The 14,030-nt window shown below is 39.8% G+C and overlaps 1 protein-coding gene across 3 annotated transcripts in view; it reads right to left on the bottom strand.

Annotated features, from left to right (window-relative positions):
* The window catches only part of MMS22L (MMS22 like, DNA repair protein), a 153,121-nt gene extending 140,898 nt beyond the window's left edge, over positions 1-12,223 (bottom strand). For 2 of the 3 annotated variants that reach the window (XR_004352559.1, XM_032651494.1), the window contains exons 1-6: positions 11,796-12,223; positions 11,029-11,206; positions 9,847-9,972; positions 6,531-6,580; positions 1,102-1,189; positions 829-1,006 (exon numbers count right to left, since the gene is read on the bottom strand). Coding sequence is in view for 2 of the 3 variants with exons in the window: in XM_032651494.1 (XP_032507385.1) it covers positions 829-1,006; positions 1,102-1,189; positions 6,531-6,580; positions 9,847-9,972; positions 11,029-11,192 (606 nt within the window). In the remaining variant the exon portion in view is untranslated. Of the gene's footprint in view, positions 1-828; positions 1,007-1,101; positions 1,190-6,530; positions 6,581-9,846; positions 9,973-11,028; positions 11,270-11,795 lie in introns of all 3 variants that reach the window. The other variant, XM_032651496.1, reaches the window with a different exon arrangement.
* Between the last annotated feature and the right edge of the window lie 1,807 nt (positions 12,224-14,030).

Genomic DNA, 14,030 nt, shown 5'->3' with positions numbered 1-14,030 from the left:
TTACATCCACAGGCTGGATCATGCTAACACATTTTTTTTTTTTTTTATGCGTTACGCGGGCCTCTCACTGCTGTGGCCTCTCCCGTTGCGGAGGACAGGCTCCGGACGCGCAGGCTCAGCGGCCATGGCTCACGGGCCCAGCCGCTCCGCGGCATGTGGGATCTTCCCAGACCGGGGCACGAACCCGTGTCCCCTGCATCGGCAGGCGGACTCTCAACCACTGCGCCACCAGGGAAGCCCTAACACATTTTTATAAACCAAACCAGAGACTGATCATCACAGGTAGGAAAAAAAAGGGGGGCACAGTTAAAACAATCTTAATCATATTCTGAAAATATCTCAAAAGCCAGAACAGACATAATGATGTGGTTTTGAAAGCATAGCTTTTTAAAGATGATCTTCTTGAATCTTACTATAATATAAAATAGTGTTTGCCCAAACTTTTATCAGTGGCAAAGAGTATACAAATTTTAGAAAACAAAGGTTATTTGATTTACTTTGAAACTTTTAAACATTTGCATTGTTACAACTGGAATAGTTATCACTGATTCAATGTAAACTATATCTAAGCACTTTATGCATTTTAATTATTCAATTCTCCCAATAACTCTAGGAAGCTAAACCAATTACACAGATGGAAAGACTGAAGCAAGAGGTGTTATTTGCCTGATGGCACATAATTAACAAAAGGAGGAGCCAGTATTTCAACTCAGGCAGTCTGGTCCAAGAACTACACTCTTGACTAATTTCCCTCATTCTTGAATGAATAGTCCATGTGGGGAGGAAAAAATACCTGATACTTTAAACATTAAATGAAACAAAGCAAACCTTAGTCTGGTTTTGATTTACAAATGCTCCTGTATTAATAATGGGAAGTTCTGATAGGTGTCCTATATACAAGAGTAATCCATGAAGCTCATCAATCAACACTGAGGGAAGTTGTGCCTCCAAAGTCTGGTAGGGATGGACAGGAACATGGCTTTCAGCATTTGGTACTTGCAGGGACCTAAAACACGATGAGATACAATAAGCAATTAGAGTCTGGATAAATTTGCACTCAGAAATTCATGCATTATTCATATTACTCATCTGACAGCCTACCTGAAAATGAAGACTTTAACATAATGAAGAAATGTTATGCACTGCTGCCTAATATTGGCTGCTTTGCAATGTAGGGTTGATATCTTCCCTAAAACCAAAATAGATAATGTTAATCATTGTTTAAATAAACAGTGGGCAGTGACAAAAAAATTGTGAGCCATATAAGTAGCAATTCTCTAGCTTTTCATTTTTTCAACTGACTCCTATATGGTGCTTACCATCCCCCACCCCCCATACTGCTCTTAGTAAGGTCACCAGTGAAATCATGTTGTCCAATCTAATGGGCACCACTTGTGCTCAATTAACTTGCCCTTATAGGAGCATTCACTACACCTGGCTTCACTGATGTCACATGCTGCCAGTCTTCTTTCTTTCTCACTTACCTATAATTCTCATCATGTTTTCTCTGCTTTTGTTTTCTGTTTTACTCATTTGCCCTAGAGTGGTTATGAGTGTTTTGCACATAGTAACCACCCAGATAATTTTTGCTAATTTTTGCTGATGTAAATGTTGAAGTGAGGGAAAGACGGCATGGTTTGAGAGAGATAGGAATAAGTCATTTGGGGCCTTACAAGTCATAATAAGGAGTTTTGATTTCATTGAAATACAGTAGATGGCCTTTCATTGGGTTTTGATCTAGGAGGAACAGGAATTGATATACATTTAAAGCAGATTTTGTACACAGATGATAGAGGGGCAAAGGAGGATGTGTTAAGAGCCCTATAGCAGTAATTCAAGAGATCATAGGAAAATGGGTAGGCTGAAGGTATATTTTGGTCATAAACCTACTGGGAATCCAATGGATGATATGAGTTTAAAGGAAATTAAAGAATCAAGAATGACATATAGGCAACTGTTAGCACCATGTAATGAGTGGAGAAAACATGGGCAGTATGAATTGGTTTTGGAAGACATCACAGATGTACACTTTGCACTATCTAAGCAATCCAAGGACAGATGTCAGGCAGTTTGACATGCAAGGCCTGGAGTGCAAAGGAGAGGTCTGGAATGTAGGTAAACCTTTTGGAGTTGTTATCATTTAGAAATAAAGGAACTGATGAGATCGTACATGTAGGGAAAGATGTACAGAGAGGAGACTCAAACTGAGACCTGAGGAGACTGATTATTAGTAGTAAACCTGAGGGAGGAGGAGCTGGCAGGAAAAGGGGGGGAAAAACTTACTATAGGCAACAAATTATCACCCATATTAAACATAAGGCAAAATTCATTTTTAAATTTGTATTCAAATGAGCAAATGTGGATACTATTTGGCAAAACAGGAGCATAAGCATAAAGATAATGTCCATATATCCACATACCAAACAGTTCAGTGCACTTTTATAGCTTAATTATACTTCGCTTACAAAAGTCATATGATCCCCCAGTGTCACAATTCTCAGCCCGTAAATGAAGTACTCTCTTAAAAACAACTGCTGTGGGATTCCCTGGTGGTGCAGTGGTTTGGTGCAGTGCTTAAGAATCTGCCTGCCAATGCAGGGGACACGGATTCGAGTCCTCATCTGGGAAGATCCCACATGCCATGGAGTAACTAAGCCCATGCACCACAACTACTGAGCCTGCACCCACAGGCCACAACTACTGAAGCCCGAGCACCTAGAGCTCCGCCACAAGAGAAGCCACCACAATGAGAAGCCCACGCACCACAATGAAGAGTAGACCCTGCTCACCACAACTAAAGAAAGCCCACATGCAGCAACAAAGACCCAATGCAGCCAAAAATAAATTAATTAATTAGTTAAAAAAAAAAAAAACTGCTGTGAACTGCTGCATCTGGCCACGATGGAGTAAAAGGAATCAGAATTACCCAGCTCCCACCTTAAACTAGAAAACCAAAAACAGTAAAACAATAATTTTCAGGCATTGGACAAAGGCAACACAAGACTGCTATCCCAGAGAGAAGTCCTAAGATTGCACCAGCTTCCCACCTAGAGACAGTTTATAGGCTGCAGCACAGGGAGAGAGAATTCAGAGCCCAAATCACTGAGTCAAAGAGACATGAGATCTGAGTTTAGGGTAGTCTAAATTTGCAGGATAAAAGTACCAAAGAAGAAAGAAAGCTACACAAAAAAAAGAGCCCTAGGGCTTCTCTGGTGGCGCAGTGGTTCCAAGTCCACCTGCCAATGCAGGGGACACGGGTTCATGCCCCAGTCCGGGAGGACCCCACATGCCGCAGAGCGGCTGGGCCCGTGAGCCATAGCTGCTGAGTCTGCGCGTCTGGAGCCTTGATCCGCAACGGGAGAGGCCACGACAGTGAGAGGCCCGCATACCTCAAAAAAAAAAAAAGAGCCCTAGAAATGTACAGAGGGGTCCCCTTTGAGTCTTTGACTAAGTACTGATCTGTAGGCCAGAGAAAAACACCAGAAAAAGCTTACTCAAACCAGGGAACAGTTCAAGTTCCCACCAGCAAGAAAGAAAGAAAAAAATACACCACAAAGAATCCTCAGAAGGCTTACTAGAACTAAATTAACATTAGACTAAAGGTTACTTTTTAAAAGTCCTAACAAAATATACAACAAGCCTCAAAAAGATCCCATGGATTACAAGTACTCAACAGTAAGCCAGAACAAAATTCAACACTAGTTTTAGGAATACAAGAAAATTCAGAAAGCAGCAATGTAAAATCTATAATGTCCATCACACAATAAAAAATTACTAGATGTTCAAAAGAGCAGAAAAATGTATCATAAAACTAGAAGAAAAATCAACCAATACAAACAGACCCAGAAATGACAATGATGAAAGAATCTGCAGTCAATGAAGCTAAAAACAGTGGAAGGCATAAAAAAAATCCAAATAAAATGCCTAGGGACAAAAAAAATACAATATCTGAAAAAGGGGTAACATCAATAGCTATATTTAATAACAGGTATCAGTAAAAAATAACATTATGTATGCTATTCTGCCTCAACAGGAAAGCAATCCAGGGAGTAAAATCAACAGAATAAGAACCATATGCACTTCAGTAAGTGACCCTAAATAAGGGCTTCCTGGGGAGAGTTGAGGGCCAAGGGTTTACATGAGTTTATTAACAAAGCCCTGACACAGCTGCATGGCAGGAGTAAGCTTATGTAGGGATAGTCTTTAATACGCTAACCTGCCCAACAAATCTGTTAGTAAGTTTTTTAAGTAATAATACCAGCCAAAATGTCAGTGTAACAAGTAACCATTTCAAAAAATAGTCCATTGTAGTAATTTTAGGTCAGTAAGTGCTTTTCAAAGAATAATCTTGCTCAATAAATGCCTTCCACAAACCCAATTTAATTAAGTCACTCTATATAGTAAAGGTATTTTTGCTGTTTCCACTACAATCTTATAGACACTCTCCAGGAGTTTCAAAATAAAATTCTGGGTCTTTGGTATTGCTTACAAAGACACCTATGATTGCATCCCTTCCAAAAATTAACCACTCACACACACTTGAGTCCAACCATACGTAGTTATTACTTACTCCCTGCTCCCTGAACTTTTATGTTTTTATATACCTCAATGTCTTTGTCTATACAGTTGTTTGTACCTGGAACTCATCCTATCCCCAAAACTTCTCCAAAATTTTTTGCCTGGCTAATTCCTCCTCATCCTTGAAGACCCAGATCTGCCATCACTCAGTGATGAGCACATAAATGGATAAAGCCCTTGGCTCCTGTAGCAGCTTTTGCATGCCTCTGTTACTACACTCTTCCATCTACCATGCTGACTATGCTTGTTTATCTGTCTTACTCAACTGCAAACTCTTCAGCAGCATAATTTTCCTCTTTGATTCATCAGCACCTTGCACAGTACCTGGCATGAAGCAGGGACCCAGGTGATAATGAAACAGTAATATCCAACATTTACTGAGGACAAACTAACAAAACAAAACAGCCCTGACAGCTGATAACTAACAATTAGGCCATGACGCTCCCTACTGAAATTAAACAGTTGTCATACAATATCAAAAATAATCATACAAGATCACTCCATGATTATGGTGAAACAAGAAAAACACAAAACCTCTCTGTAATCATGTCCGACACAGAAACAAGGCACTACACAACCACACAAAAACAAACAAAATACAGAAACAGACTACCCTCCTCTTCCAGCTAAAATAACTATTGCTTCATTACAAATTAGAATCTTCCCTTGCGTCCTTCTGTGTGTCCCACCTTCTGGAGAAAAATTAAAAATTAACTTAGTCATCAAATTGCTCCTGCTTCTTAACAGCATCAAATCCAGAATAAAGCCATAGCCCCCTTAAACTCTACCCCAAATCAGCCAGCACAAGCGCATACCCTGTCAAAAGCCCCTCCCTACTTCCTCTTACTGAGAAGCCCCAACTGTTCCTCATGATGTATATCTCCCCCTTGCTTCCTAAGCTAATAAACCCTTCAAAGGTGGGATCCAAGTGATCTTTGGTTGCTGGGCATCACTAATAACAGATACTACGCTAAGCACCTAATACACATTATGTCATTTAGTCCTCACAAGAACTCAATGGTGGGAACTATTACCTAATGTGAGACCCACAATTAGCTAGGGTTAGAACACAGGCTGACCACAGAGTCATGATTCTAAATACTACACTGTACCAGAACTGTTAGAAAGGAGAAGCAGCTAGCCTGAACTAAAACACACTGCCCTTCAATTCCCTTCACTACCTTAACTATACCAATTCCCCCACAAATCAGTAATCCATTAAATGTTAAAAACAAACAGGGACTTCCCTGGTGGCGCAGTGGTTAAGAATCCGCCTGCCGATGCAGGGGACACAGGTTCAAGCCCTGGTCCGGGAGGATCATACATGCTGTGGAGCAACTAGGGCCGTGTGCCACAACTACTGAGCCTGAGCTCTAGAACCCACAAGCCACAACTACGGAGTCCAAGTGCCACAAGTACTGAAGCCCGTGCACCTAGAGCCCATGCTCCACAACAAAGAGAAGCCTCTGCAATGAGAAGCCCGCACATTGCAACAAAGAGTAGCTCCTGCTCACTGCAACTAGAGAAAGCCCGCGCGCAGCTACAAAGACCAAATGCAGCCAAAAATAAGAATAAATAAAATTTAAAATTAAAAAAAAACAAAAAGAGAAAGCAGAAAAGAAAAACAAGAAAGAGAGCATGAGGTCCAGCACTTTCTATTTCTCTAAGTTCTCCAGCCCACTCCCCATCCCCAAAGCAAGTTACTAATTCACTTCAAAGATGTTTAGCCTTAATTTTACTTGCAGATTTGGAAAAACACTATAAATTTCATCTACAAACAAAATTTAAGTGTCATAGTTTTTCTGAACACTAAATATAACTGTATCCTGAACTTCTGAACTATCACTTCCTTCACGTTATTATGATAGCCCAATGACACATCATAGATCCATGTACGATTCACTGTAAGGGAGCACCATTTCTTTTTGCCATTAAACATACTTAAAACTTACCAAAATCACAGTTGGCCTGTAATAAGGTTTCCAAGTTGTAGAGCTGTTGCCTAATTTAAAAAATGTAAGGTGAGAATTAGTTTTAGAGTAGTTTAAAGCATGCAACAATTACACAGTATTTCCAAATCTTTTACACAGCTTTAATGCCTCTCATTCGTGAATAATGTTTAACACTTCATGAATGTTTATTACTGTCAGCTTCAGGTAGTAAAGACTCTGAGAGAAAATAAAACATGTCTTTGACCTCCCAAAAAGATCTACTAACAGCTACATTTATCTCAAAAATTATATAAAATATCATAGATTTCCCCATCAAGAAGATACTGTTTATATCTTTAACAAGTTTAAGATGGCTATATAAAACATCCTAGGTTAACAGTTATATAATGAAATGTTAAATTGTATCATGTAGTTACACAATAGGAGTTCTGAAGAGGAATAGAATATGTAATGTAGACTAATCAGGGGAAGTTTTAACTTACGATGTTCCACCTTAATTTCTGAGAATAATCTTCTCTTGCTATTCTTCCTAGTTGCCTTTCAGCTCCTTAAAGATTGAGCCACATTCATAACCTATGCCCTGGGTAAGACTCAACTCATTCTATAATGTTTAGGATTATACAGAATCACTCACACAGCCTATTTTCCCAATAAAACACATAATATGGCACAGGTTCCATGGGATAAGGGTGAGAGGGGAAATCCCTCCAACTTTCCATTTTCATTTAAATGTACCATGTATACATTCTTCTTTTAATTATATAAGTTTCAAGTATACAGCACTACAATTCCACATCTGTGTACACTACAACGTGATCACCACAAGTCTAATTACTATCCATCACCATACAGTTGACTCCCTTCACCTTTTTCACCCACCTACTAAACCCCTTCCCCTCTGGTAACCACTGATCTGTTCTCTGTAACTAAGAGTTTGTTTTTGTTTTATTTTGTTTGTTCATTTACTTTATTTAGATTCCATGTATTAGTGAAATCATATAGTATTTGTCTTTCTGTCTGACTTATTTCACTAAGTATAATACCCTCAAGGTCCATCCATGTTACTGCAAATGGCAGGATTTCACTCATTTTTAAGTCTGAATGGTATTCCATTGTGTGTGTGTATATGTGTGTATATAAATATTTAAAATTCCTTCATCCATTCATCCATTGAAGGACACTTAGGTTGTTTCCATATCTTTATATATTGACTGTTAAAAATAATGCTGCAATGAACACAGGGGGTGAATATATCTTTTCAAATTAGTGTTTCTATGCCCTTCAGATAAATACCCAGAAGTGGAACAGCTGGGTCATAGGTAGCTCTATTCTTAACTTTTTGAAGAACCTCCACACTGTTTTCCACAGTGACTGCACCAATTTACACTCCCACCAACAGGGCATGAGGATTCCCTTTTCTTCACATCTTCGTTTGTTATTTCTCATCTTTTTGATAACAGCCATTCTAACAGGTGTGAGGTGACATCTCACTGTGGTTTTGATTTGCATTCCCTTAATGGTCATGTTGAACATCTTCTCATATATGCCTGTTGGTAATCTGCAAGTATTCTTTGGAAAAATATATGTTCAGATCCTCTGCCCATTTTTAAATCAGATTTGTTGTTATTGTTGTTGCTGCTGAGCAATATGAATTCTTTATATATTCTGGATATTAACCCCTTATATTAACCAAATATATGATTTGCAAATTACTTTCTCCCATTCAGTAGGTTGCCTTTTTACTTTGACGATGGTTTCCTCTGCTGTGAGTACCTTTTAGTTCGATGTAGTCACGTTTATCTTTGCTTGTTTCCCTTGCTTTTGGACTTAGAGCCACAAAAATATTGCTAAGACTGATGTCAATGAGGTTACTGCCTATATTTTCTTCTATACATTTTATGGTTTCAGGTCTTATATTCAAGCTTTCAATGCATCTTGAGTTAATTTTTGTGTATGATGTAAGACAGTGGTCTAGTTTCATTCTTTTGCCTATGGCTGTCCAATTTTCCCAACACCATTTATTGAAGACTGCCCTTTATTGTATGTTCTTTGCTCTTTTTCCATAAATTGTCCCTATATGTGTGGGTTTTTCTGGGCCCTCAATTCTGTTCCATTCACCTATGTGTCTGTTTTTATGCCAATAACATACTGTTTGTTTACTATACCTTTCTAATACAGTTTGAAATCAGAAAGTGTGATGTCTCTAGCTTTGCTCTTCTTTCTCAGGATTGTTTTAGCAATTTGGGATCTCTTGTGGTTCCATATAAATTTTAGAATTACCATGTATACATTCTTTTTTTTTTTTTTTTTTTTTTTTTGGTACGCAGGCCTCTCACTGCTGTGGCCTCTCCCGTTGCGGAGCATAGGCTCTGGACACGCAGGCTCAGCAGCCATGGCTCACGGGCCCAGCCGCTCCGCAGCACGTGGGATCTTCCCAGACCGGGGCACAAACCCGTGTCTCCTGCATTGGCAGGCGGACTCTCAACCACTGCACCACCAAGGAAGCCCCCATGTATACATTCTTAATGTATTTTGGGCTAATAATTTGCCTTTAATAAGTGACTCCAAATATAAAATCTGAATTATGGACTAGGTTTTAAATAATAATGAATTATTTCAATTTCGTTAATTGTGATTATGAGGTAATGTTTATGTTTAAAAAATAAGTTCATATTTTTAAGAGATACATACTGACGAAATTAAGGGTGAGATGACATGATGCCTGGAATTTGCTTAAGAAATACTTAAGCCAAGAGTAGAGGGATAAGGACAGATGAAGGAAATGTGATAAACCCTTGACGTTTATCGTAACTGAGGGAGGGTATATGGAGGTTCGTTATACTATTCTCTCTACATCTGTGTATGTTTGAAAATTTTTATTAAAAATATTTTTAATGTTGTCCAGGTTAATCATATTTCTATTACATATTCTATTATAGTCTGAAAAATATATTTGCAAGTCTGAGTTCATTCTCTAAAGATTACTGAAAAATTATGACTATTAAGCAACAAAAGATTTTATTTTCTTCCAAAATTATGGAATAGTTCAAAGCCTAAAATATTTGTCTTCAATATATGATGTCAAATACAGAAGAATGAAAATTCTGAAAATCACTAAAAAAGAACTCATTAAAACCATTACTCCATCAAACATTATTGCTTAATTGTTGTTACTGATAAGATAATCAAGTAAGCAGCAATCACAATTCTACAGGTGCTTTTGTAATATCAGTATTAGAAAACACCCAGCAATGTAACTTAAATCTGAAAAGCATCTACACTCAATGGCAGTTTTAAAACAGAAGACAAAACATACCTCAAGAGATGAAAGAGAACTCTAGATGAATTCACTAATGCTGTTTCAGTAACCCATTGAATGCCAAATATTTCCACTGTATCCTCTTCAAAATTAGTTGGTAAAGGATCAAGATTCAAAATCAGTCTGAAATGAAACTCTGATTTAATCTCATAAAAAGTATGCTATATCCCATACTATAGCGTGAGTTTTTTTTTGACATTATATGAATCCATGTTACACATGACATGTCAACAATGATGTTATAAAGTAAGGAAGTGCCTTGGTACCTTATATCTCAGTAACAGTACAACTGGACTATATTAAGAATTCAACCCTATACTGTGATAAAAAAAAAAAGTTTAAAGAGCAATATAATTTGAGGGAAAAATGTGGAAAGGGGTCTAGGGAACATACTTTCACCTGTCTTCAACTGTGGTTTTCAGTTGTAGAATTTCACCCTTTGAGGGGACATTTAATTTTTAAGACAGTTAAAAGGTATTCTGAGCCATCTCTAAAGAAGGGCATAATCAAGTTGAATAATAACGTTTAAGGTCTCAAAGAAGGTACAACTGTAATAATCAACAAAAATGGTTTCCTTTCTGACTGAAATTGCCTCAGCAGGTATTTCCAAAATATTTCAGCAACAGCAGTTTTACTGCAATATGTGTATACACATGTCCAAGACAAGAGCTTTGAAGATAACATTCCTGTGAACTTACACAATCTGGTGCATTAGAAAGTTAAAAAAAAATAAGTCTATAAGATTTCTATATGTTTAAATATATAGAGTGAGAAGACACTGGGGCAACAAAAAATGTGCATGTCTTAATTATTGAGATGCTTCAGAATATTATCTCATGTTTTAGAAGGAAATGGGACTTCAAAAAGCCCAGGTAGTTCAGAATTCACTTCAAGTAAATTAGTGCCCGGCTCCTTACTCCAAAGCTGAGGCAGCAGTGAGGTCAGAGAACATCAGGTAACAAGAAAGTTCTCCTTGCAAAAATCTTTCAGGTGTGCTCTAACCAGGAAACCAACAGAGCTAATAGCTTGCATCTGTGTGATATACTAAGCCGATTTACAAGAACATTGCCTGATGAACATTAAAGTTTAATGGACTTAAGTCATAATTAAATAACATTCCTAAACAGGCTGATAAAAAATCTGAATAGGGAAAAACAAAGTTTCCGACTTTTTACCTACCGCTTAAGAGCTCCGCTGGAAAGGTAGGACTCTCCAGAAAAATGTTTTCCTCCTCCTCTGTTGTCAAAATCACAAGAAAAGCAAGGGGGTTTGCACCATTCTGTCTCCAGCTCCAGCTCCAAGCTGTCGGTCAGGAACGTCGACGCAGCGGGACAGTTATCCATGTTTACTTCATGTCCTGAAATGTTTGGGGTTCATTATGATTATCATTAAGGGCTCCAAAGAAGTTGTGATGAGATTCCTGTAGGTGGGGAGGGCCGAGACATTGGGGGTGACCTCAGAAAGTTTCCCGAAAGCCGCCACCCCCCCGCACAAAGGAAAAAAACGAAAGGCCAAATCCTCAACAACTCTCCCCGCCACGGACTCCCCCAGATCAAGGCTGTCAGAACTTAGAATTCACCCCCGACCGGCTGTGGCAGTAACTTAAAATCCCCTCTACGTCAGACCCTGCAGCCCAGGGCAGGGTGAAGAAGAAAAAAGTGTTAGCAGGACAGACCTAGCTGCACTTCCAGTGCCCGCCTTGACCTGCGTCTTCCGCTACGTTACTAAACCGCACTGAGCCAGTTTCCCCGCAGTGTCTGGAACTGCAAGCTGCCTCGCAGACTGCAGGCGAGGATCAGTAGGGCCCGGCGCAAACCCGACTTCTCCCGGCCGGGGGCAAGCCCCGCCAGGTCCGCACAAGGCAGCGATCCGCGCGGGCCGGCCAAAGGGCGAGGGGAGCCGGTGTCCTGCGCCCCGGGGCGCCCCTGGTTTGGTGCACGTCGTACCTGCTCACACTTTCAGTCCCAACGATCCACCCTGGCGGTCCCGACCAGAGCCAGCTAGCCCGTGTGGTCTGAATCCCAAAAAGGCGAAATTCCCGCCAAGGCGCGCCCGCGCTCAGAAAGGGCGGGGCCACGGGGCAGCCCGCCCCCGGAGGTCCGCTCGCGAGGTCTCCGCGGGAACAGCCAGAGCTCCGTAAGTTCTCGCGAGAATCTTCCAGTCAAGGAGTCTGTTCGGCGTTTTGCCTTTTTTTTTCCTTTCTGTTTTTTTTTTTTTTTTTCCTTCAGTAGTTTTAATTGGTACTTTGGGCCGAAAGGCTGGGCCTCACCGAGAAAGGAAACTGAGGCTAAGGTGAGCAAGCCTTACGGACCGCGGGGTTGTCGTCCGGCCGAGTTTGGCAAAAGACCTCTGCTGAAGTGAGTCGCAGGCGGGTGTTTGAGGGCCGCGCCGTCCCCGCTTGTTCCTGCCCTCGTCCCAGCAGCTCTTTTGTTGAGGTGGAGGATGCCTATTGTTCATGAATTGTGGGCAAGGCAAGGCAAGTGCAAAAATGAGGTTAATCCAGTGTGTGGAAACACTGAGTAGGTCACGTGATACTTGTTTTCCGTATTAAAAAAAGTTTTTTTAATGACATATCTGGATAGGTTTAAGTTGCTTAAACTTGGACATGTTTGTAAAGAGTACACTTAAGGCATTTTTGTCTTTTTTTTTTTTTGGACCGTGGGGCTTGTGGGGATCTTAGTTCTCCCACCAGGGATCCAACTGCCCCCCCCCCCCCCCCCCCCGCTGTGGAAGCACAGAGTCCTAACCACTGGACCACCAGGGAATTCCCATTTTTATCTTTTTAAAGTGTTTTTTAATTCTACTCGTCAGAAGACTTTTCAGTCTAAGATAACACATTTCAGCTGTCTTAAGTTCCAAGAAAAACATGAGAATTTCTCATTTAAATGTTCTGCTATAATTAGAGTATTCCCCATTGCCCATTTCTCCCAGTTTGTCCTAGGTTTAATTATTGCACAGAGAACCTATCAAAACTTCCCTCTATTCAAACCGAATACCGCATAGTTTCTGACAAATAGGATGAGGTGGGGAATAACAATATGATCTCTATTCCAACTACAACCTAGGGACCCTGTGTTGGGTGCTCTGTCTCTTATGCTCAGCCTGTATACCGTGAGACTTGATGCTTTGTTGGGAATCAATGCAACTCATTAATGGTTCATGTGGTGTCTCTAGCATGACACATAGTGTCGTCTATGACAATCTCTAGAAAATAATGCCTAGGTATGAGAATATTGGGCTGTGACACTGAGTTTAGGAGACCTGGGTCAACAGATAGTCATTGTTACTCCTTCCTCTATTCAAAATTCAAATAGACCCCTTTTTTCTTTTTCAAGTGACTGATGTTGGGTGATCAATTTGGTTAAACCAGTGAGTGGAGTGGGAAGAACTAAATAAATTCTCTGAAATAACTTAAGCTAGTACTATCATACATATTATATCAGTAAGAATTTTTCCAAAAAAAAAAAAAAAGAATCTCCATCACGTAATAGATGGCATGCTTAAGAGAGGTGATTGAAAGGTGCTTAATGAAAGGGCAGTTTATAAAGATGTGGATGGTATTACCAGAAAACAAAAAGTGTTGGTGAAGCACCCAGAAATAATCAGAGTCATTATTCCTTTTAGGCCTAAGGGGTAAGGGGAAAAGGGATTGCCAGGGCCCAGGGAGACTTAACTGCTGTAGGAGACAGCCACCTACCTGGTAGCCACGGAGGAGCATAGTCAGTGTCAACCTGAACCCAACAGGAAGGAGCTAGTAGGATTCAGTACAGGCAGACCTCATTTTATTGTGATTTGCTTTATTGTGCTTCCCAGATAACTGTGTTTTTACAAATTGAAGATTTGTGGTAACCCTGTGTCTAAGAAGTCTATTGGCACTGTTTCTCCAGCATTTGCTCACTTCATGTCTCTGTGTCCCATTTTGGTAATTATGACAATATTTAAAACTTTTTCATTATTATATTTATTATAGTGATTTGTGATCAGTGATTTGATGATACTATTATAATTATTTTGGGGTACCACTAACCAGGCCCATGTAAGAAAGCGAACTTAATTGTTGAAATGACAGCAAAGGATTTAGAATATTACATAAACTTAGCTGATAAAGCAGCAACAGGGTTTGAGAGGGTTGACTTCAATTTTGAAAGACATTCTACTGTGGGTAAAATGCTATCAAACAG

The sequence above is a fragment of the Phocoena sinus genome, chromosome 12 (genome assembly GCF_008692025.1).
Source record: "Phocoena sinus isolate mPhoSin1 chromosome 12, mPhoSin1.pri, whole genome shotgun sequence".
In the NCBI taxonomy this organism is placed as follows: Eukaryota; Metazoa; Chordata; class Mammalia; order Artiodactyla; family Phocoenidae; genus Phocoena; species Phocoena sinus.
This window is presented reverse-complemented; position numbering and strand designations above follow the sequence as displayed.